Below are 25621 nucleotides of genomic sequence, written 5' to 3' on the forward strand. Positions count from 1 at the left end.
CCTTTTGGTAAAACAGAATGCTTATAACTCTTTGTAGAAGAGTTTAAATGACCAACATTTTGATGCGTTGAAAACTATACTCGAAGACCTTTAATTTGATATGTAGTAGTACAACTTCTAACTCTTTATATATTGGGAGATATGTTTGTTCAAAGTCAAATCATATGTGGGATGATTTAAAACAATCCACCACAATGCAACCTTCAACTTGAACTTTCGTTTAAAACTTCACCTATGCCTCTTAACTTTGTCAAACGTCTCAAATGCCTTAGTTTAGAAGTTATGGGGTATAACAAATAGGTCCTCCAAATACATATCACCAGAATTTTTCGAGTTCGATCAAATCACATACTTCAAATGATTCAAACAACCATGCATATGTATAAGTTACACTACCCAAACAAGTAAGCAATTAGTAACACAATCAATGCGCCCTCACAACATAAGTCTTAGTACAAACGGGGAGATGTTACATGTATTAGTCGTCCAGACAAGAACATGATAGAACATGATAAAATATAGCTAGCGTTTGATCATAAATTCTAAAATAGTTTTAGAAAATCACATTTGGTGAAATTTGGATTAAAGTTCTAAAATGTGTTTTGACTATAGTTTTTAGAGATGTATTTCTCTTTACTTTTTGAGAAAACATGAAGCATGACTCATACGTTACAAAAACTATCAACAATATTCTTAAGTTTGACACAAGTTTGTCATTTTAATTATGAATTAGTCAATTAGATATACATCATCTTAAAAATCATCACATATTATCTATATCTATAATCTATATCTATAATATATTAAAAGTGTGAATTAAGGCCCTCAGAAAAGTGAATTGAATTTTTTGTCCTTCATTAAAATAATTCCCTTTAGACAAAATCGTCTTTTACCCTCTTCCCTACAATCAAATTCTACAAAATAAATATAATAAAATTTTCCTAATTTTCCTTTACCCAAATTTTTCTTTACCCGTTTTCTGTATTTTAACCAAATTTAGCTTTTCTCCATAATAAATTTTTCCTAACTAAAATTTTCCTAATTTTTCTATACCCAATTTTTTCTTTACCCAATTTCTGTATTTTAACCAAATTTAGCTTTTCTCCATAATAAAACTTCTCTTTACCCATTTTATATTTTTTTAATGCTATTTGATTCCTACTTGGTTTCTTTCAACCACGGCTTCTCCTGTCTTTTTATATAAATGCTTGAGCTTTTTTTTTTTATTGTTATAAATAGCCGCATCTTTTATTGTTTTTTATCTCAACAAAGTTTATTGTTTTCCGTCTCAATACAATTTCAACAATTTCAGTTTTTTGATCATTATATCATCTTTCCCTTTTTACGTTGTTAATTTAAACACAATATTACTTGCTATGCCAACTTAATTTTGCTTAGCCTAATTTAGCTTAATGTGTCCTTTTAGTTCAATATTTTTTATTTTTACTTCTCGTAACTTCTTATAGCATACCTCAACATATTCCGTTCTATGTGTCACTTTAGTAGAATATATTATACTTTCTGTTGCTCATAACTAACTTTTTTATCTACCACCTACCAACAAGATCGCTCAGACAAGAATTAGTTGAATCAAAATCGAAATTTTGTGATCACTATTATATTATTTTTTTATAGTTTACAGGTTGTAGATAATGTCGGTTGACTTTGGAGAATTTCTTGTGTAAAGATTAGATTTAGTTGTATTATTTTGATATCTCTATCATTGTATTATTTTGTTGCAATTTACAAATGGTAGATGAATATCGATTGACTTTTAAAAATACTTTTGGTAAATGTTAGATTTAATAAATAAATTCTTCATCTTTACATACTCAAAGGATATTAAATTTAATTATTATATTCATCTTTATTATTTAAATAAATATTATTTAGTGTAATATTTAAACTCATCAAAGTGAGGTAGCGTACGCGTACATCTAAACTAGTTTTAATAAAAATACTAATAACTTAATTACTAGCAACTATAATTTGTCAATATACCACAAGTTAGGAAAATCCATCAATGAAAATAAATAAATAATAACAACAGCCATAAATAACTACTTCCTTCGTTTAAAAAAGAATGACCTACTTTGACTTGACATAAAATTTAAGAAAATAAAAAAAACTTTTGAATCTTGTGGCCTTAAATTAAAGTTGTATCAAATGTACTAAAATGTCTTTTAATCTTGTGGTCCTAAACATATCTTGTGAAAAGTTGAAATTAAAGTATTATAAAAAAAAAAAAAAATAAACGGACTAAAAAAGAAAGTAGGTCATTCTTTTTGAAATTCTTTAATATAATTTTTTCACACTTTATAAACAATCTCATCATACATTTTCAGAATAGATGATTAAAAAAGATAGATAAGAAGTAGTAGTTAGGATCATAATTAAATATATGATATCTCTTTTTTTTAATAATAATAATAATAATAATAATAATAATAATAATAATAGAAGTTTGAGCAAGGGTTAAATTTTTTTAAAAAATCAATATTTATATTTTAGTAGATTTTGGAACTTTGAGATTTTTTTTTCAAATATTAGCTAAATTTTCTTATCAAAACAAATTTCGCCACATTTTGAAACGACGTACTTTCAAAAATCTATGGTCCCAAATCCTAAGAAAAGTAGTAGTTTGATTTTCTTTTTTGTTTGAATTTGAATTTATTCATCACACTATATTTATGGGATGGTGGGCCCTGGTTACCTCGTACTTTTCATACACGGAAGCATGGTAGACATACAGTCCTACATCTACTTGATCACTGATTTCCTACTCCTATTAGGCTACTCTTCCACTTCTCTTCAATTTCGTCCTACTTCTCATTATGTTATTTGGGTTTCTCTATAAACCCCTTTCCTTCTTTTTTCCCTGCAGAGCTTTCCCTCTCCAACGGATTGTAAGTTATCAACTCTATTTCAAGAATGATTATCAACTTCGTGTTGTTGTTAATTGATTGTCTGCCCCTTTAACTTGGTGTTGATACTTTTACCATTGCTTAAGAGAATTATATTATCAACTTCTTCCTTCTTGCTAAATTGTTTGTTATGTTTGGTTTTTCAAAACACTAACTTGGGAAAGTCACAAGCAGTTCAGTTAGTTTTGATGCTTTCATTAGTGCATGAAGTGGACAAATTCGTTTAGCAATTCTGCTTTATTGGGGTTTTCCGACGAAGTTTTATATAGGCTCGATGATGTTTTCCAAGGGATCATCAAAGTGTTACTATTTTATTGAAACATGTTCGGTCATTAAACTGGTCTAGGGGCAATTTCACTTGATGCCACGCAATGCCTTGTGGTAAAGAAAACAGGTGGTCATTGAAATTTAAAACTAATTTTGTACTTACGAGAAGGTGCATTCAACAAAGTGTATAGATTGAGATGGTTCGGGCATGTGAAGAGGAGGTGTGTGGACTCCCCAGTTAGGAGTTGTGATAAGTTGGTTGTAGCAGGAGTTACCATAGAGGTAGATCATTAAAGAACGACAAGATATGACACAACTTCAGCTTACATAGAACATTGACCCTAGATAGGAAGGTAGAAGGTTAGTAGGTATTAACATGGATGAAGTTCTCTGAACATCCACATATGCAGGGGCGGACCTAGGTACAAAAATTTGGTGCTTCGTACCCATTAAACACAATGAAGATTAGGTATAATTATATAAAAAATGTATAAAAATTGGTATAGGACGGAAAAAAGCATCCTTAAAACCAAGAATAAAGCTGGATGCTTTGGTTTCCAAGCGGAACCTTAAAACTTTTGGTGTCAATATGTGTGTACCTCCCGAGCACCCACAACCCCTAAATCCTAGGTCCACCACTGCACATTTGCATTTTATTCATCAAAGAGTTGCTCAGCCTGTTACTCAAATGTGGTTCAGTTATACAAAAAGTTTTCTTCTTTTTAATCTGGTGTAGCACTATTGTTCATACTTGTTGATTTGGATTGAAGGTTACATCTCTTTGGCCTTTGAGTAGGAATTGTGTTCATGTACTGACCATTTTAATCCTTCAGATACATATGTTCGTAATGGACTTTACAAGTAGAGGCTCCATTACAAGTAGAGGCAGAGCCTGGATCGAAAAAATTGGTGAAAAGCTGGAAAGTCTGTGTTCTGAAGTTGATGCTCGATCTCAGGTATCATTAGCTGGCCTTCCATATATCTCAAGTGCCATTTTCTTTCTTTGGCTGTTAGCCTGTTACTTCTTTTAGCTTTCCTTTATCTCGCTTTTGTTTTGTTTTCCTTGCTTGCTATCAAATTGGAATATTCAGATCGTTTCATGTTGTGGGACATTGCAATTGGTGCTCTCATGCATATATACGCACAAAATAAAAAGTCATAAATTCATCCAAATTACCACCTCTTTGATGTTCCTATGGGTCTTTCTGTTCCTGCAATAATAATGGATCTACGGAACAGGGTAGACTACAGCTACTATTAATTATGTGGTATCATGTAAAAACGGTGAACCTCTAGTTTTTGTTTGAGTTCTAGATATAAAAATTAAGTTTCTGCCAACTTCTGGTGTTCCTTGATATTCTTTTGATTAGTTCGTTAATTGTGTGTTGGAAGGAACACTTTGGTTTTGTCGAAAGCCAATTGCAGCTGGCGGGTGCAAATCTGAAACAATTTTGTTCAGAATTTATTCAAGAAATACTCCCTGCATCTTTGTCAGTTGGCGAGGTGGAGACCAGTAATTTATCTTCAGAACGAAATACAGAAGAACAACAGCCAGCTTCCGAGTTGTCGAACATCAGTGTGCAAGAAGATAATAAGGATGAACTTTCCCGTCCAAACTCGTTCTATCCCGAGCTAGCGGTGGAAACTATGGAAGGATTGCATGCTGATTCATCACTTCCGCCACAAGCAGATAAGGTGGTGAAGATGTCTATTGAAGGTAATTTGGAAAAGGCACTCTCTTTTTCTGGTAAAAGTTCAGCAGTAGTTGCTTCTACTGAGGAAACTTTAAAAATGACATTACCATCTTGTGAGGGTGATAAAGGAGTTGAAGGTCCTGCCAAATCTTCATCAAGTGCATCATCAGTTGAATCCCTAGAATTTGACACTTCTATGCAAGAGGGGAAAACTATAGATTTCATGGATCTTGGTTTTAGCACTTCGAATGGCCCATCATTAACTTGTTCAACTTACTCTATTGAGTCACAAGAAGGTGTTGTTCCTGTTTTTGACGAAATAAATTCTAATGCAGCACTTCCAGCAGTATCAAATGGTATGTCTTCCCTAGTATTTAGACTGGTATATCTTGTTGGTTGTTTTATGATGCTAATTTCCCCTTTACGGTATAACGTTTTCTTCCTCAGTTAGCATGGTGTTTCCTCTTTTTGATTAGTCGCTTTTTTAGTTTCTTGTCATTTATGTATGGAAATACTTCCTTGGTACCTCTGACTACTTTCCTTTTTTCTTTTTTCTGCTTTTGTGCTAATAATAAAATCTTCTGCAAGTAGTGGGTTAGTTAGAAAGCATTGCTTTGATGGACAAGGTAATTGCTGCATGTGAAACGACTTGTCAAAAAACAAAAGTTGTGTACAGGAAACTACATAGAATTGATAATTGATTTCTGCTGACCCGACATAACCACCAATACTGCTATATCCTTTTTTGTCTGGACTTTACTAATACCTTGAATGCTTGTTTGACTCATTTGGAGCCGGTGAAACAGTCAGCATTCAAACTGTCAACAATACAGTTGAATCTCCTTTTGCTTTTGACGTCGTTTTGGTCTTTCTGTTAAATATTGATACATTCTTATTGATTCAATAAGCTTGATGGAAGTGAAAGGGGATCTCCTTTTGCTATGTTCTTTATTAGTTCTAGCTGTGTTTTCTTCTAATTTTTTGACTCTCCTTTTTAATGTTGTGTGCGCTTAAGTTCTTAGTTAAACTGAATAGATCTACAAAACATCCTTCCTGGTTTCACATGCCTAAAGGAGAAGTGTAAGACTGAGAAATCATTGGCCTTTAAATCTCCATTTCTAATGGATTAAAAATGCAGGAGCGTCTGTGGAACATCCTGTAAATGAACCAGCCATTGACTTGGTTTCTGAAGTGGAGTTTGATGGAAACTGTGTTCTGGTTGATAAGGATGATGTGTTTTCAGGCTCTGAATTCCATGGAGCTCAAATCTCTAACAAGGTCTTGCCTCCTTCCTTCCCCTGATTTTATCTTTCTGCACTAGATGCCGCCTTTTCTTTTCTCACTAATCTGTATGGCTTCTTCACGTCACTTTCCTTTTGTTTTCTTTGTTTGCACGTGTAGTCGTTTATTTACTTTTATCTTTGGAGGTTGGGGTTGGGGAGCATGATTGTGGCTGATTGAATATGAAACGTTATAACATTGGATGTGGTGTTTATCTTTTGCTTATTGGGGAGTTTTGACTTGTGATTGTTTTGCTTTCAGAAAAATCTGCCAATGTTAAAGGTAAAACCAGGAAAGCAGAGAAACAAGGACACGACCAAATGTGAGGATCACAGTGTGGAATTAGAGCATTCAAATGTAAAGTGCAAGACAGAAACTTATCCAAAAGAGAAGTTGGAATTGTCACAAGAAGGCTTTTGTGAATCAGACTGGGAGATCATCTAAACAAATCCAAGTGAAACTCCAGCAATGTCATGACAGTAATTTAGACAAGGAAGCCTCGAGGAACAGCTTAAGGAGATTTAATAAAGAAGTGTCAATGCTGTTTTGACATTAGATTAATCTGTCTCTTATTGACTGTGTTCTCGAGATGGATGTTTTATGTTTTTTATCGATGAGTGTATCAATTTTCGCTCAGTTATCATCTTTTAGTTATAGGTAAATTTTGTTTCATCGTATAATAACTCATGTTACTGATGACTGAATCTTTCAACTTCTGGCCAACATCACCACTTTTCTGAAGTTGTTAACACCATTTGGTACACTGTTTCATAGCAGATAGTTGAATCTCAAAACTCTAATTTCTACCAAACCATTATCCACTATGAACCAGTGAAGGCACTTTTAAGAATGTGGATCCTCACTTATCCTTTTAAACAGTTCTGCACACTCTTTTTTTAAGCTAACATACGTATGTAATTTGGCACAATTCAAAATTGGTAGACGTTTGAATATGAATTGTGAGTTTTGTGACATTTGAAAAAAATAATGTTTAAAAATAAATTTAAAAAAAAAAGATATTTAAAAGTTGAAGTTAAATTTGAATATTTATTTCACTTCAGTAAAGTTTTGTAAGGGAAAAATTGACTGAAGTATATTTAAGCACAAACAAAGCAAATTATATATCCAAAAGACCCATAAATTAACTACTAAATATTCTCTCAGTTTACTTGTTTATTTTAAATTTACTTGCCCCTTAAGAAATATAGTACTCCCTCCATTTCATAATAAATGAATTGTTGGATTTTGACACACAGATTAAGAAAAAAACATTAAAGACATAAATTTAACACAACTTTCCATTTTTACCCCCCAAAAAAAGTTGACCTTGTAATATCTTTTCAAAAGTTAATTGGTTATCAAATCATAAGGTTAAATTTGAAAAAAAATTTAATGATTCACTTATTTTGAAATACCAATAAATATCCTAACAATTTACTTATTTCGAAACGGAGGGAGTCGTAATTACTAATATAAGTATTTGGCACAGTAGCCTAATTGATGTATAGTCTCAAATATTGGATAACGATTTGAGGAATAAGGGAGAGTAAAATAAAAAAAGTAATTGTCTTTTCGTTAAAAATAAAATGTATTTTAAAAATATTGGAGGGAATAAATGAGTAATAGGAAAAGTAATTATCTCTTCTTGACAATTAAAAATACAATATATTTTTAAAATGTTGTATAAGTAAAAGAGATTAGTACTTCCTATTGCACTGATTAGAGGAAAATAATACTCCCTTCGTCTATTTATCCACTATATTAAAAAGAGAAAATACATCTTTTACTCTCTGAATTTATCTTCCCAACTTACTTTAATACTTAAACTTAATTTTTGTTTATTTATTTCCTTAACATCTTTAAAATACATTAGTTTCACCCCTTAACATATATTATCACTCTCATAACGGATAGTGTGTACTCTCCACACATCAGCGTCATCTCAGTGTCATGTAGAAAATTATAATTTTTTTTTAAAAATAATTTCACACATATATTATTTTCTCTCTCTATATATATGTATAATAAAAATGTCCTTCCCTCCCCCCCGCCCCCCTTCTTTTCCTTCTTCTTCAGTCCCTCTCCCCCCCGTCCTCTTCCAGTGCCCCCTCCCCTTCTCCCCTGCAAAATAGGTCCCCCTCCAGCTCTTTCTCTCCTTCCAGACCCCCAACCCCCCTCTCTCCCTCCTTTCTTGTTAACACAAAATTACCTTCATTCTTTTTCAACCCCTACAAGCCGCAACCCCATCCCCACAAACAAGTTTGTGATTTTTTTTTTTTTTAATTTCTGATTCAAGTTTGAAGTTTAAAAAAAGTAATTCAAAAATTATTTTATTAACCAAAAAAATCAAAAGTAGAAATTAAAAGAAATTTCATTGATGGTAAGTTGTTTAAAGACAAAATCATCAATTTAATTTAATTTTTGTCTAAATTTTGAGGGAGTTGAATTGAAGTTTGAGATGATATTTAATGGAGATTTTTTTTTTAATTTAGTGTACTATGGTTGTTCTTTGATGGTGTTGAAGGAGGAAAATGAAAAAAAATTGAAGAAGAGTGTTGATGGAGAATGAATTTGAAGTTGTTAATGGAGGAATTTAACTGTTGTGGATGTTTTGGAGAGAAAGAATAAAAAGTGTTCAGTAGAATTTAATGTTTTTGTGGTTGTTCTTTGATGGTATTAATGGAGGAAAATGAAAAAAATTGAAGAAGAGTGCCGACGGAGAATGAATTTGAGGTTTTTAATGGAGGAATTTGAATGTTGTTGATGTTTTGGAGAAGAAAGAATAAAAAGTGTCTATTTTTTTTTTTTGAAAATTCTATTATATTTTAAATATCATAGTAGTGTATTTTTTTTTTTTTTTCAAATATATGCATTTTTTTCTTTAAATAAATATTTAAAAGAAATTAAATAGACAAAAAAAATGAGTTTTAATGCGCCCAACGGCGTTTGTTTACACTCAAGCAGTTAAGGGGATTTTAATACACTTTAAAAATGTTAAGGGGATAAATAAAAAAAATTTAAGTTTAAGTGATAAAGGGAGAAAAATATCTTTTCTCTATTAAAAATAAATATTAACTATATTTATCCATCTTGAAAACAAATGAATAATTCCTTTATTTATTTCTACTTTATCATCCAACATACTTGTTAAAATATTAAATTTATTATCCAAAGATATAGGGTAAAATAACCTTATCACTTACAATTTGTTAAAAAACTTTGGTGATTGAGGTAGGTATGTTTCAAAAGAGAAAAAGCTGATAATAAGTGGAGGGAGTGAGGAGAATTGTGTGTTTCCATGACAGTCCATTTATGGTATGTTGAAGATGTGCATGTGCAAAGAATTGGATATTGCATTAGCATAAGCTAAGGAAACTTGGGGTCTGTTGTGTATGGTACATAAATAGAGAGCCACAATTCCCACAAATATGGCGGACACTTATTTGGGACCCAAGTCCCCTTGTTTATATACCTTCCCGTTCACTTTTTCCCCATTTTCAGGGGCTTCCCCAAGATCCCTTTCTTTCTCCCTAATGGCCTCTAATTGCTCCTCCACTACCCATCAACCTTCTCTTCTTGTTTTCTCAGGTACGTGTGCCAACTCCCCCCCTTTTTTTCCCTTTTTGTAACCAGGGTTGTAAGTTTTCTTGCTTAATTGATTGGTGGGGTGTGTAAATGTTGAATCTTGAAAAGTGGAAATTTTGAATGCTAGTGTTTTTGGGTTTTTGGGACCTGGCATGGAGCTGGATTATTTAGTGGAATCAAGCTTTAGATTCGAAGTGATAATCTTTTATTCTGTGACCTGCTATTTCAACTTATTTCTCAAAATGCATTTGGTTGTCAGTGTCAAATGTGGGTACAGAGCATAGGCAATGTTTGGAATTGGCATTTTGTTTAGAAGTTTATAAAAGGAATTGAATTTTTTTCCGGTTAATCTGCAAACAATTTAGATATTTAAGCTAAGCTTGATGCAAGGTAATGGTGTCATAGATGAAGATGTCATAAATAGAATAGAAATAGGACAGCTGAAAAGGAGTTCTACCAGAGTGTTGTGTGAATTGTGATATAGGGATATTTACCAAAGTGAAATGTAAGTTCATTTTACAAGATCAACAGTAGAGCCGTCAATATGGGCCAGCCTGTAATTTGATGGAGTTGGGCTTCAATTTTTGCAGCCCATTTAAGAACAGGGCTTTTTAGCCTGGCCAGGATAAGCCCGTGGCCCATAGGGCTTGAGCAATGTGGGTTGGGCTAGCCCGTGGGCCGGCCCGTAAGTCAAATACATGCTACTATTTATATTGCTTATTAGTATTTTTATTTGATTTAAAGGATATCATGCCAAAAGTTATTTAATTTCACAATTAGGAGTATTTTTTGGGGGGTGTTGGAGACTTGATTAACAAGTATTAAAACTACGCAATATTATCTGATAATATTTATGTTTATTAACATTCTAAAATTAAATTATAAAATATTATTTTTTAAAAAGTGGGCTGGCCCGTGAGGCCCGCAGCCCACAGAGTAATGTTGTGGGCTTGGTGTTATGGGCCAGCCCGGCCTGGTCCGTCAAACTCAAAGCCCGTGTGGGCTAGCCCAGATGTGCTGGGCCAACCCGTATTGACAGCTCTAATCAACAATGTGACATGGGAGTTATGTTTGATCAGTTAAAGTCCAAATATTCACAAGCTACGTTGCTTGGACTCTTGAAAATTTTCAATGGGTGCATGTCGGATTCTCCAAAAAAAATAGTGTATTTTTTTAGAATCCGGGCTGTGCAGGCAACATTTTTGGGAGCCCAAGCAACATAGTCCACATAAGATAGTCTCATAGAAATATCGATGCTAAGGTGGATGTGCGATCATATAAGATTAGACAAGATTCCTTATAAAAAAAGGATTAGACAAGATTAAGAAATGATCACACTGGATAGAAGGTGCAAGTAGGACTCATCAAGAATAAATAAATCGAAAGAAGGTCGATTGAAATGGTTTAACCATGTCCTGCATTGACAAGATTTTATAGCGGTGCATGAAGGTAATAAAAGTAGACAAAGTAGTACTAAATTCTATGTTGCTCAGACTCTTAAGAGATGTCGACGAGAACGTGTCGAATCCTCCAAAAATATTGCATTTTGAAGGATGTGACACTTGCGCAACAATATTGTTTGGAGAGTCCGAGCAACATAGTCTAAAGTCACATGTATGAAAATTGTCTTGGAAGACTTACATTCTCTTGGAATGCATGTAGACGTTGTAAAAATAGGATATACAACAACAAAAACAACGTACCCAGTATATTCCAACAAAGTGGGGTCAGGGGAGAATAAAGTGTACGCAGTCCGTACCACTATCTTAGAGGTGAGGTAGAGAGATTGTTTCCAAAAGACCCACGACTCAAGACAAAAATATTCTAGAGAAGGAATATAAGAACAAGAAACAATAGGTAGAAACAAAAAACTAGATAATAACAAATAAATAAGCCTACCACAAAGTAGTACCACACTCGACCACCTTGAAACAACAAGCATCATCAAAACGCCAAGACTAGGTTACTACAAGCAAAGCCCTATGACTACTAGCACAAATAACAAGACAAAATACACCTACATACGACCCATCTACCTTAATTCGTGTCCTCCACATCTTCCTATTTAGAGTCATGTACTTGGTAAGCTATAACTGTTCCATGTCATTTCTGATCAACTCTCTCTAATATTTCTTTGGTATACCTCTAACATGCCTGAATCCATCTATAGCCAACCTCTCACACCTCTGCACTTTGCACTGGGGCATCTGGAAACCTCTTTATCACATGTCCAAACCATCTCAATCTCGTTTTTCGCATCTTGTCTTCCATCGGAACCACCCCATCTTATCTTGGATAACCTAATTTCTGATCCTATCTCTCGCAGTATACCTACACATTCATTGTATCATCCTTATCTTCACCACCTTTATCTTTTGGATGTGAGAATTCTTGACTGATCAACACTCCGCCCCGCACAACATAGTTGGTCTAACCTCCGCTCTATAGAACTTTCCTTTAAGTTTAAGAGGTACCTTCTTATCACAAAAAACTCTGAAAATGATCCTACGTTTCATCCATCTTGCACCAGTATGGTGGATGACATCCTCGTCAATATTCCCATTTCCTTGGATCATAGACCCAAGACACTTTAAATTATCTCTTTTCTGAATAACTTGAGTATCGAGCTTCACTACCATGTCAGCCTCCTGCATCCCCTCACTAACCTTGCACTTCAAATATTCCGTCTTAGTCCTGCTCAACCTAATTCCTTTAGGCTCTACAGACTGTCACCAAACCTCTAACTTAGCCTTAACTCCTCCGCGGGTCCATTAATCAAAACTACATAATCCGCAAATAACATACACCATGGCACCCCACCTTGATTTTGTCGCATTAATACATCCATCACCAAGCAAATAAAACGGACTAAGAGTTGAACCCTGATGTAACCCCATCAGTACGAGAAAGTGTTTCGAGTCATCTCCCACAGTTCTTATTCGAGTCTTAGGCCCATCATACATGTCCTTTATCGACCTAGTGTACGCCACAAAAAAACCTCTAGCCTCCTAGCACCTCCATAGAAACTCGCTGGGACACTGTTTAAGCCTTCTCTCGATCGATTAGCACCATATGTAAGCCCTTCTTCCCCTCCCTATATTGCTCGACCAGTCTCCTCACAAGATGAATGGCTTCCGTAGTTGAATGACCTGGCATGAATCCAAACTGATTCTCGGAAATAGTCACGTTCATCCTCAACCTCAACTCTACCACCCTGTAAAAAATAGGGTATAATGGAAAAAAATATATGTACAAGAGATATGAATTAGTTGGAATATGTTTTCGTTATGTTAGTACATTCACGTTAGGATTTTTTAGTCCTGGCACTGATCTGTATGCCAGTTGAAAACATAATGAACTTTTAGTACTTTTTATTTTTATTGTTGTAATTAGGGGTGGGCATAAAATACCATAAACCGAATTACCGAACCGAACCAAAAAATTTGGTAATTGATATTCTGTAATTTGGTATTTGGGAGTAAAATTTTTAAATTATAGTATTTGGGTTCGAAATTGGTAAAAAATATTACTACCATTTCGTATTTGGTATTTCCCTAATATCTAATTATAGTTAAGTGACCCATATGCCACATACCTAGTCCACACTCCAAAGGCCACATACTTGTGTGAATATTGCTCAAGCAAACTTTGAACTATTAAACATAGTCATAAAGTAGACTCTTAACTTTACACAACAGACTTTCTTGCAACCAACATATGACAACTTTTGACGAAAATATCATGCTAAGACTGAAAATCAGGGCGTAGAAGGGAACCACAGAAAATTAGTCTTCATGACATGATACATAACACCATTGCTGGCTGCATTTGCCTAACTCTAATGTTCCTAACATAGGTTGGAATATGGCTTTAACCAAGGGGACTTGGTCAAGCCTTCTTAATCCTTGTGTTCACATGTCAACAACAGATGGAAGCAAAACTCAGCACTTGGCAGAGAACATAACATGTATTGCTCTCCATCACATTTATAAGAAGTAATATTATGACTTTACATCACATTTACATCCAGTTCATTACATCCAATTCGTGTTACATCCAGTTTGATGTAAATGTTATTCGTGTTACATCCAGTTCTCTCCTTCTTGGAGTTGGATCAAACTGCAATAACATAGGTTTTAAGGTGTTTCATTAATTGAGCCACACGTATCAACGTGTAACAAGACCAAACAAAATTGATTTTTTCTGGTGTAAAATTGTTTATTCAGAGGTGTAAAACTACCAAATAAAATTGAATTTTTCTCAAATGTTGATTGGAAATCACTACTATTATCATCAAATAGGATCACTACAAGCATGCCCAACTTTAATATGGTAATACCGAATCCGTACCGAACCAAAATTTAATTTACCGATTACCGAATTACCGAACCAAAGTTTAATGGTATGGTATTTGGTATCTACTTTCAATTACCGATTATCGAAGTACCGAACCCGAATTATGAAAATACCAAACCGAATACCGAATGTCCGCCCCTAGTTGTAATGTTGGTGTGAAATGGCTTAAATATAGCATATCATGGTCAGCGATGATTTATATAATCGACCTCAGCTTGCTTGAGATTGAGGTGTAGTTTTAGTATTATACATCAAGACTCTTGATGACTGCTTTCTGAGAACTTAGAAACTGCTACAGGTGGAACTGCATTTAATGGTGTGGTTGAAGAGCTTAAGAAGCTAACTACACGTGTAGCTCATGTGCTCCCTGTTTCTGATGATGGAGGAAGTACTGCCGAAATTGTTCGTGTTCTTGGTATGGTTACTGCCGAAATTGTTCAAGTTCTAATCCTCTCTGTTCTTTAGCTTTTCTTTTTGGCACTCTCTATTTGTTTTCACTAAGCTGGTGCATCTGAAAATTAGTGTTAGCAGTACTAATAAGACATGACTTCCCCACTTGAAATATATTTGTTTGTGTGATAATTTACATTTCATTTTAGTTTGCTGCAGACTGATATCTGAAGAGGTATGATAACTTAAGCTTCATTGGAAGAAGTGCACAACACTTTTTACAACTATATCTAGTAATGTATTACGCCTTCCCAAGAAAAAAAGAGAATTGTAAATTTCTTCAGAAAATAACGTGATGTATGAATGTTGGTTGTGTTGCTGACTACCATTATGTTAATGAGTTTGTTACCCGGTTAAGCTTTTGCATCATTCTTTATGCATGTTTTCTGGCAACATGAATGAAAGATCGAAAAGTTGACAGTGAATATTTAGGTGGTCCTGCTGTTGGAGATATACGATCAAGATGTTTGAGATTATCTGACCAGAGCACTTCAGAGGCTCGTGCAGTCCGAATATTGCTTGGTCATCGTTTACCCCTTGATTCACCGAGAGCCAAATCAGAATGGTAGTTAAAACCAGACAGTTTGTGTACCACTTTCCATCAGTTATTTTCATTTGCTATGCGATGCTATTGGATTCTTCTCCAAGAAATACTTTGAATCAAAAATGCTGTTGAAATTTTTATTGAGGAATTTCTTGCTACACCTCTTCTTGTTATGCATTCTCTGTGGGTAAAATGTTATCGACACAGATTAGATGATTATATAGATTAACTGCTCTGCAATGGTAATGGGTTACGTGGGCTTATCATGATTTTTCTTATATGATGGCTAAAATCAGGTGGAACATTAACTACAAGATTCATCAAAGAGTTGAGACACCGAATAGATCTTGAGGAAAGAATAAAAATGTTGAATCTAATTTGGTGCATATATGGTTATCTGGGTTTATAAACACATGGACAATAACAATTGCTGTAAAATTGAAGGATGTAAAACAAACCCATACCTGTTAGGCAAGGTTGCATATAAATTACCTTAGAAGAAATAAAAGATTCGTAGTTTTAAGAATTAGTTCTCAGAAATGTGAGAGGAAAAAGATGAAAGCTTAGGAAGCTACCTAGGTCTTGACTGCTTGGAGTAGTAGCATGCCCACATAAATGTAATTCTTTTACTAAAATGATGGCACCTTAAAGGAAAAAAGAAAGAAGACAAGAAGGAAATAAACAGGAAAAAAATAAGAAGAAAAGAAAAATGGTGGTTCCTTTGAGAACCTTTTCATTTTTTAACTGATTCTACTGAATTTTGTATACCCACTTGTACTTGTTAATTGAACATGGCAGGTATGAAATTGTGGAGGGCAGCCATGAACTTTGGCAAGGTGTCTCAAAACCATATAGGGAAACTATAAGAGCTTTCTTGGCTTACTTCCAGGATCAGGTTGGTCAATTATGTACTACTATGTTATCTACTGCTTCAGGTTATCTTATTGCTTTTTAAGATGCTTTATTGCCTTGAAAATTATCTTCTAGAATTTTGTTGGGGTAATCCTCTTATTTAGATGTTGCTGACTTTGCTGATACAAGCACGATCATGAAGATTGATGCTTTTGAGTATTTTGAATGCAACATACGGAGTGTATGAGTTGAAGTGTAAAAAGGGCTCCAAAGTCACCCCTCTATTGCACTCCATGGGCTCCATTTTGTTCATTTAACACTAAGGGGCACTTTTGTCATTTTGTCTCTTATTGTAATAAGTCTATAAATAGAACATGTTAGGGTTTTAGCTTACTAGTTGTTGAATGTTGATGATAGAACACATCTCTTGAGAGAGAGAGAGCCTCCCTAGGCCGAAACTAGGACATGAGCAAGTGTGGATTCACTTGTGAATGTGTATTGCTTGGAAACGATGGTGCTTGAGCGGTGGAATCCCTCTCGTGTCTTTATAAGAGTGTGGTGGTGCTATTGTAAGTCTTAGGGGTCCTTAGATTTAATATATCTTTGGGTTCTTGGGTCTTATTGTAGTGTATGTCTCACTATCTATCTCTACATTTCATGTCTTAGTTAGTGTTATCTAGGGAAACCGTTAGTTCTTGTTGTTCTTGTAATCGTTGGATTGCTTCTTATCATATTGTGGTTTATCTCTTGTTGTTGTTAGTGTTTTTGGTGTCAGTTACACCTTGTTTCTTGTTGTTGTTGGACCCAAGATTTGTGTTTGTGTTTCTCTCGGTTTTCCTCTTCTTTGTGGACTGTTTTAGAGTGTTTTTGATACGTACCAAGTTTGTATCGTATCATTTGCTCTTCATCATTATTATGCTATTTAATTCATCTTTGTGTTTTGTTAATGGACAATCTTTGCATCCAATGCTTATTGCTGCATTAGAGAAGTTTCTATATGCATGTAATATATTTCTCATCTCTATGTAATGGATGACTGCTTCTAAGATTAGTGGTTTTAAGCAGTGCATTTTAACCCATAGCCAAACTACCATGCTGTAATTCCGTCATACAAAAGTTCTGATTCTTGTTTATGATTTTATTATCAAGAATAGGTTCCCAATAGCTTCGTTGTGTCTAATAACACCTACTACTGTCCTAATCTGGACGTCGTTGTTGTTAATAGAGTTATATAGACCTTCATTTTGCCCCCAGTTCAATCAATGATTTTACGATTGGGGACTGGGTTGATCCTAATTGAGTCAAACTTCTGCGTATGGGTTTAACGGCCAATGAACCAACCAAACACTTATTAATGGGGGGTTAGTTTGCAGCTTGAGTGTATAAATATTCACCTCTTGAGCACTTATACTAAATGTTGAAATCATTAATGTTCCTTTAAATTGTATACTTTACCTTATCAAAAATTTTCTGTTTCTTCAAATTCTATGGTTGAACCAGCATTCTATGGTGTTGAAACCAGATAATATGGTCAAAACATCGGAAGCTTTTTGCTGATTGTTGTTGTCATACATAATGATGGAACTTCCACCGGAAGTAAAAAGTACTTTATGGTTGGTCATTAATTGGGTCTTTTTGTCCGCTTGAATGATCGACTTTCGAAGTTGTTGAATTTGCTATTGAACCAGCTATTGTCTCTTTCTGTTTTCAGATTCTCCGGCGTTCAGATGAGTCTTTCTGTTTCAGCAATGGAAGGTATCTTTCTAATTGTTTGTATAGCTTAATATTATCCTGTAACCATTGTTCTGGGTGGTTTATTGTCATCAATACTTGTGATGGTGGCTGAAGTTGGTAACAAACCTTATTACACTTGCAGTATAGGGAACTTTTTCTTCGCCGGAGCACGCATATTCTTCCAATCTCTAGATGCAGCAATCTTTTTGTTTTCACGAGTTTCAGATATTCCAGCAGAAAGTTTTGTTCTTCCCGTGATATCTACAAATGAAAGGCTTACCCTGGGGTGTGAGTTATGGGTATGATCTCTATGTTATCCAAAACAATTCTCTATCTTCTCCTTCCTATGCCTCGACTCTTTAATTATTCTGTTTGGTGACTTCATCATCAGGGCTTTTATTTTTTATTTTGGGGTTGTATTTTGGTCATCTTTACTTGTTATAGACTAGACATTTATTAAGAGGCACAAGAAATCCAGTTCCTCTCAGCATCTAATGCAAATGAGTATGAATGAATACTCAGTAAGTCCAACAATATCTTGATCACTTTGTGAGGAGATCATCATACACTTCTCTAAACTTTTTTTTTTTAATGTACGGAATCTGGTGAAGGGAAAAATATAATTTGGCAGGCATGGCCAAAGAGATGGAAAGTAAGTGTTTATTCTTTTTTGTTGATAACCGTGGTGTCCGGGCCAACTTTTGCACACTTCAGCTAAATCCACTGAATACCTCCCACCTCCCACTAGCAACAGATATTAGGTAACTCTGTTTACCAAGGCTATGATAGATGGGAATCACCTAGTGTTTTTTGTCTCTGTTGGGATTTAAATCGGAGAACTCAGGTTTTCAACCCACTTCATTGGCCACTAGGCTATACCCTTGGGTGCAAAAGAAAATTTTAAAAATGAGTGTTTTTGCAAAGATGAAAAATCATAGATCCATAAACTATGAAAAGATATAACCAGAATGAGGAATTCCCTATTATGTTACCTTTGTCAAAAAAATGTAAACTTTGTCAAAAAAGAATGAGGAATTCCCTATTTGTGTTTTCTTTTTCAAGTCTATTTTCTAACTGTGTTATGCCTGCCTGACAAGGAATTTTCCTTTTTCAAGCTACTCATAATATCACTTTTCTATTCCAATTGGTCATCTGTGCCTGAAAAGTCATTAGGATGCGTATTTTCTTTTCTTGTCTAGGGTGCAAAGCTAACTTGCAGCTGTTATCCATAATGGATATGAATAGTTCAGGGGTGGGTGGTGGGGGTTAGCAGTTACTAGGAGGCTATTGCAAATACAAACTTCCACAATCCCGTAAATCCAAGGTTCAATGAAGATAATGGTTATCAATACCTATTGGCGCTCATTCCTCAACAAATTGCTGCAGGAAAAGGCAACGATATGAAATCAGATCCAATCAGCTCAAGAATATGGACAAAGTTAAAAAAGACAGTCCATGTGCGCTTGCTAATATTAAGGAATTAAGGAACCTATGTCATCTTCTTTGAGGTCCTTTTGATCAATTACATGGCTTCTTATTATCCATTCATAAGGTAGTAATCTTGAGAATTTTTTATAATTTGCCTTTAAAGTATCTTAAACAATGACTGTCAAACACCAGCGCTATATATGAAGAACCATGACCTGAACGTTATTATCAATGAGTAACTTGCAATATAAATTGAATAATATTTGTATCATCAAGAATAGCACCTTGCATTTATCTCAGAAGTGATGAAGTTGAATTTCTATAGTAATTTAAGATGATGATCCTTCTAACAAACAAGGCTTTGAACTGAAAGCGACAAAATTAAAATCTGTTTCCTGTGCTCAAAGCGGTAAATTGTTTGTATGCCATTCATATGAATCTCTTTTTATTTGTTGATTTGATGTGGAAGTTACAAATAATTTAGTTAATGGATTTTGGCTTGCAACTAGAACTAAAACTTTTCTTTGTTGACTGTAACCAATGTGTAGGATGGAACTGTTATACGCGGGCAAAATGAAATATCTCATCCAACCCATGGATCCATGCAACCTATAGACAAGGTATCAAAACAGTCTGTGATCTTGATGTTGATTTTTGTTTCTTTTAGTATTTTTCCCTTAAAATCTTCTTGAAACTGATACTTCTTGCAAGGTTTATCATTATAATTTGATATTCCTAACATAAACTATAATCATGATAAATACCATCTTCCTAAAGGAGCTGCTGCGGTCCCTGCTGAAATATGATATTCTTACCATACCTTGTTGTCATATTTTGTTCTGAAATCAGAAATCCTTTATTTATTTGGATAATCTATGTGGGTCATACTTTTTTTGTGGACACAGCTAACATATCCATCCGGGTCATTCTCTTAATTCATTTGATAGGTTCAATAACTAACATGGATAAGAATTATTTATATCCATTTGTATGTTATTGATAATTTTAAGGTATGAAAAGGAGACTTGTTTACTTGAGTTTACATACTCTTGAATGATGAAGCCTCATGTCCTTGAGACTGCAAAAATTATTGTATTCTACCTTCTTGTTCTATAAGAGAAAGAGATAGGTATATGAGATGCTTATGTTATAGCGTATTTTGGATATGCTTTGTACATATGGGCGCTTGGGGGGTCTGTATAAAAGGGCCTTGGTATAATAGTTCAGGATGTTACTTTGATCTAACCGAGTGCTTTCAAAGGATTAAGTTGATGGATTGGCACTTTGGACCGGAGGAGTACCCTGCATATATGTACTAGGGACTGCTGGTAAATGTCAGGAAATAGTCCAAAGAACTAACATGGTCATAGTCCTTACCTTCGCTTGATATTTCAGTTTTATACCTCTGTTGAAGAGTGTGTTCGATGCAACAGCATCACAATATGGAAAGTCATGAATATACAATATAAATCTAGGATACTATCTATTTTATCTTTTGCTAATTTGAAGTAGGTTGGTCTTGCCAAACTTAACCAGTTCACTTTCTGAACCTTGTCGGGCAGGATGCCTCTTCAGCCCCAGCACTTCCTTCTAGAATAAAACGGGTATTCTACATGTCCAGTGAAGGAAGCAACTTATTGCATGAGGTAAATAGGCTTCTTGTTCTTATCAATGAATAGAAAGATGATACTTGAACTCTGTACCCGGAATAGTAACATGCTATTTTTGTAAAAAGATACACACTTTATGATAGGTCGTTAAAGCTAAACCCTTGTCTTCAAAATGTTGTTGCCAGATGAGGGAGAATATATATATATATTTATCACTCATTTGTCTCCGATGATTGTCTTTCATCTAACTTTTGGATGTTACGAAGAATATCGTACCATTTGCATTTGGATTGCGGAGTTCATTCCTCATTTCTAATTGCTCAAAGCTTTATGCAACCAAAGAATTGTTGACAAGATTGGCTCTAAGGGATTACATGTTGAACTTTATGCATATTTTGCCTATAGAATAAAGTAGCTAATCTTACACCTGTGTGATGGTTAAAGCTGCTGAGCCTCAGGGCGTTGGTCTGTGTTTAAAGCGCAGCTCCTGATAATTATGAAGTATGTAAAGAATATTTGTAATCTTGTATGTATAGATTATTTGTAATCTTGACGTTCCTAATATCACCGTATAAGGAAATATTTTGTATTAATCTAAAGGTTAAATATTGAATGCAAAGGCATTTTGAAGTGTGTAAAGACAAGATATAATTACAAGTTGATCCACCATAGAATGCAATAACTAAGGTTAAAAAGGTTAATCAATATTTCGTGTAGGATTTTGGTGCTTTTGTAATAATATAAATAGATTAATGGGAAGTTCATTTTAGCTCTATCGATGTTGCGCTGACTGCTGATATTTACTGGTTCTTTGCCCTTTGTACAGGTCTTCCCCACTGTAAATCCCACCGTCTTGGAACAGTTGAGAAGTGTTGACTGTATCGTATTTGGCATGGGATCCCTCTTTACTTCCATCTGCCCTTCTCTGGTAGAGTAGCATGCAGCATAAGTTCTTCCGCAGTAGTTCACAGACATGAAATGCATTGGATTGCATCATTACAGCTCGAGATTTGTTGATTCTCTTTTGATATTGATGTTTATACTGTTCATCCGCCATTATTAAAGCATGTGCAAGTATCTGGTTTTGTCGAGTCCATCCTACTTTTAAGAAAAGCCAAAACAAGTAGGTTGAGCATATACCTAATATTGGCAAACTAATTTGTTTTGTTCAAGTGGAGTTCATCTTCTCAAGCATGGCTGTTGTCATCACTATTATATTAGCATTCTTCTTCTAATTTTTTTTTTTTTTCAAAAAGAACAAACATAAATATTCAGTGATTTTGCTGCTCCATTTGAAGGTTTTACTTGGAGTGGGAGAAGCCATCTCTTTGCGGTCTTGTCCCAAGGTAATTTAGGCGATGCAAATAATAACTGTATTGCTGCTTGTCAGACAAAGTTTGTTGTCTGTGTCAATGATTTCCTCATCTCATTTATGTGTCTCTCATGTCAATGTTATTAATCTCTCGTCTCCTCCCCTCAACGATTCTTCTTCTTAATCCCAGGTACTTCTGTTGAATGGTACTCATGATCGAGAAACTAGTGGCTTTAGTGCTTCTTGCTTTGTGACTGCCATTACTGATGCCTTAAATCGAACTTATGGAGATCATCATAATTGTCTTACAAATCCTGTAAGTAGCTAAGCATTCAAGTGTTTCTTCTCAAATTGACTAATTGTTATGGATTTTCATTTAATTGGGTTATTTCACTCTGTCCTTATTTGTAGAACATGCATCTTGTCAGTTGTATATTTTTCACATCATTGCCAAGATAGCTTTAGGAAAGTTATGTGATCTTATAAACTAGTCAATAGGTTCCCGAGTGTGGTTGTAGGATCCTGCATCTGAAATGGATCCTTTTATAGCAATGTCGGTTGTTCGTTCTCAAGCACTTTCACATCAGCAATTTTCCAACTTATTTTGGCATTGGAACTTGGAACTTCTAGTTTGACATCATAGGCGTGATACTCTGCTAGCTTTGCTTATTGTTCATTACTAAACTATAGCTCAGTAGAGATGCTTCAGTTAAATTTCATGGGAACTCATGATTTGCCATCCTATTTCTCTGATCACAAGATCCATACATTGAACCTCTGGAGATCAGTACTCATGCTGAAGCATTTACTATATGTGGTCCGCGTTGGCATCTTGGGTCCAATATTCTGTAGTATTGTGTTCACTCCATTTCATATTAGGCGTCCTGGTTAGGCTGGCATAAGTATGCGGGTGAGAGTTAAAATTTTATTATACTTAAATAGAAGTGTGTCCGGAAGTGGAGAGGAAGTTAACTTAATGAAGAATTCAAACTCTCTTCATACAGAAGTGGGTCCAAAAATACATTATTCATGGAAAAATATTAGAAACTATTAAATTGTGTAGGGAAAATCTTCTCTTTTTTGGAAAATGGACAAAACGGTGGAGCATTTAAAATTGTAAGTAGGACAGTTAAACTAAACTGGATAGAGGGAGTTCTAGTTGTTTCTTTATTAAACCTCAGAACTGTGTTACCTCTTCACAGTTTAATATGAAAACACAGGTTCTGCATGGAATATGAGCTGAATTCAGAACCTTTTTGTGAAATCTCCACCAATCTGCTACCAATGAAAAAAATTATACTTTACTTTTATTGAAAGTAGGCTTGATCTGGTAGACCGCTTCAGTTTCTTGGAGAATTTTCCTTTCAGAGTCTAAAGTATCTTAGCCACCACCTTGACACTTGTGGGACCTTTCATTTACATCAGACTGCAAGTATAATGCTACTAGATGCCTTCTTTCTAGTCCTGCTTTAGAGACATCACACACTTTGGAATTAACTTGAGCATTTCTTTTTGATCAAAGTGATGTAGCTAATGAATCTTAAGATCTGATACTATCTTCCTAAGTATCTCATATTGTTTTCCTACCCATCTCATCTTCTGTTTCAATGAATAGTGCTTCTCTCTTTATCCCAATTGATTGTACCAGTTGCCATTACGGTTCTTAAGATGAGAATTGAAAAAACACTAGTATTAACCGGTGGAAAATCTAGGGGCACAAGTTGCTTTTTGAATTGTGAAGAATAGAAAGAAGGATGTTAACAAAGAGGAATATGGGCCCTACATTAGTATTGCAAGTTCTTAAGAGTATACATATTTCACGACCAAACAATGAAAAGTGGATATTCCATATGTTGCAATTTGATCAAAATCATTTGGTTCTCATCACTGTAAATTTTAATTTGTTTTTAGTTCATTGGGCAAGTAGCTGCATGTAAACACACAACAGTAGATTTCACGTACTTACGCATACAGTACCTTGAATCTCTGTCCTCAAAATAAAAAATTTAGTGTCTTATGATTGAATTTTTCTTTTCAGCCAAACAAATACATCAACACCCTTCTGGTGCCAAAAAATGGCTTAATACCTGTGGACATAGAAAGCCTGGGTTCTCAAGGAATTTTCAATGTGGTATGTTCCTGTTTCATGGCAAATCAATAATGTACTTGATTAGTTTCTATTGGTCATGGAATTTCTCCTTTTAATTTCAAAGACCAAGTGCTCATTTGAAATTTGCAGTCGATCTCATAAATGTCGTTAGACCTACTACATGTTATTCCTTTGCTGGTGATCCTCTTCAGTTTAGGTGACAAATTGAGTTCTTGTAGGTGACTGTTGATTCCATCCATGATCCAAAAGTGGGTGTGCTTTTTGATCCCAAATCATTGATTCAAGCACTTTCCAATCTGTTGACGGATGAATGGGCCTGAATGCTACCGTGACTTGTCAAACCTCAGTTTATCAGAAATTTCAGAGCTTGTAGTACAGTAGCGTTCTGAAGTTCTCCCTTTTTTGCACAACTTGCAACGGTATGAAGTTTCTCTAATAGGAAGTCAGGTAATCTTGTTTTGTTGATACATCTAATGATTTTCATAATAATTTAATGCTGCTATGGCAGGATCTGAAGAGATACAGGCTCTTTGTGAGCACTTGTAGATCGATAATAATTCAAGCAGCTCAGCATTGATTTCAACTCCATTAATTCCGAAGGATGATGGTAAGGCTTCCATAGTTTAACGTAGGCATTGGCTTTGATCTTTTTCAGCTCTTACTGGGAGAGAATATCATTGTTCACAATTGAGCTGTAACACATCTGATCTTTCAATTTGTATACGAATTTAGACATGCAGTGCGTGAAATTTTTGCCCACCGCAACTTCCTTGTTTGGGGTTGAAGCGTAATTGCTGTTGTACATAATGAAATTTTCTGTAAATCAAGGGCCTTACTTGTGTTCTAGTGCTCCTGGTTTCTTCTTCCCTTTGGTATGATTTTTCTCTTTTTTTTTTTTTTTTTTTGGGTATCCTCAAGAATAAGAAAGAATGCGTTTTCAGTTTCTCAGATTTTTTGCTGATTCATTTCAATACTTTCTTTTTGTTTATTCTTTTTCCATCACATTTAAGCCAAAAGGGAAGCATTTGTGATTTGCAAAAGGACAACATATTGATCAAGTTCTCAATTGCTCTATCAAAACATTGCCATGTGCCAATAAAGGAGCTTCGTTATTGCTAATAGCTCCAAAATTATGGTAATGAAACTTATTAGAAAGTTACAAATGAAGGTTCATTGCAAGATAATCATTTGAGAACATCAAATTGCGTGCACAGTCCATCTTTATGATCATAAAAATGAGTCTTATCATACATAACTTGCCGTGCTTTCCAGGGAATTCAATCATGACATGAAAATGATAAAATCCGAGTTACCTTAATATAACTACAACGTTAGTACTATAAATACTATGGCCACTTTTAAGCATTTCATCCATAACATTCAAATAGAGACATATTAGAATCAACAAAAACATTTAAAGTGGTGAAAATGGCTTTGACAATCAATTGGAAGCTTGCTCTTTTAGCTCTACTAG

At 34.7% G+C, this 25621-nt stretch overlaps 2 protein-coding genes across 6 annotated transcripts; both read left to right on the forward strand.

Moving 5' to 3' along the window:
* The first annotated feature begins 2346 nt into the window (after positions 1–2346).
* On the forward strand, positions 2347–6802 carry LOC107859293. 2 transcript variants are annotated; one of them, XM_016704259.2, is made up of 6 exons: positions 2722–2906; positions 4025–4147; positions 4584–4908; positions 5014–5241; positions 6024–6163; positions 6428–6802. In XM_016704259.2, exons 1-6 carry the CDS (start codon positions 2835–2837, stop codon positions 6608–6610), a joined length of 1071 nt encoding a protein of 356 aa, XP_016559745.1. In that variant the 5' UTR covers positions 2722–2834; the 3' UTR covers positions 6611–6802. The 2 variants fall into 2 exon arrangements, with proteins under 2 accessions (XP_016559744.1, XP_016559745.1); XM_016704258.2 differs by having other exon boundaries at positions 2347–2906; positions 4584–5241.
* A 1454-nt stretch (positions 6803–8256) lies between these two features.
* On the forward strand, positions 8257–24993 carry LOC107859294 (uncharacterized protein YNL011C). 4 transcript variants are annotated; one of them, XM_016704260.2, is made up of 15 exons: positions 8257–9754; positions 13608–13718; positions 14406–14522; positions 14990–15122; positions 15900–15996; positions 17665–17708; positions 17830–17986; positions 19664–19735; positions 20678–20761; positions 21552–21653; positions 22024–22071; positions 22228–22353; positions 24076–24168; positions 24366–24566; positions 24656–24993. In XM_016704260.2, the coding sequence occupies exons 1-14, from the start codon at positions 9595–9597 to the stop codon at positions 24465–24467; spliced, it is 1446 nt and encodes a 481-aa protein (XP_016559746.2). In that variant the 5' UTR covers positions 8257–9594; the 3' UTR covers positions 24468–24566; positions 24656–24993. The 4 variants fall into 4 exon arrangements, with proteins under 4 accessions (XP_016559746.2, XP_047262840.1, XP_016559747.2 ...); XM_047406884.1 differs by lacking the exon at positions 20678–20761; XM_016704261.2 differs by lacking the exon at positions 13608–13718.
* The last annotated feature ends 628 nt before the right edge of the window (positions 24994–25621 follow it).

This window comes from Capsicum annuum, chromosome 2 (assembly GCF_002878395.1).
Source record: "Capsicum annuum cultivar UCD-10X-F1 chromosome 2, UCD10Xv1.1, whole genome shotgun sequence".
Classification (NCBI taxonomy): domain Eukaryota; kingdom Viridiplantae; phylum Streptophyta; class Magnoliopsida; order Solanales; family Solanaceae; genus Capsicum; species Capsicum annuum.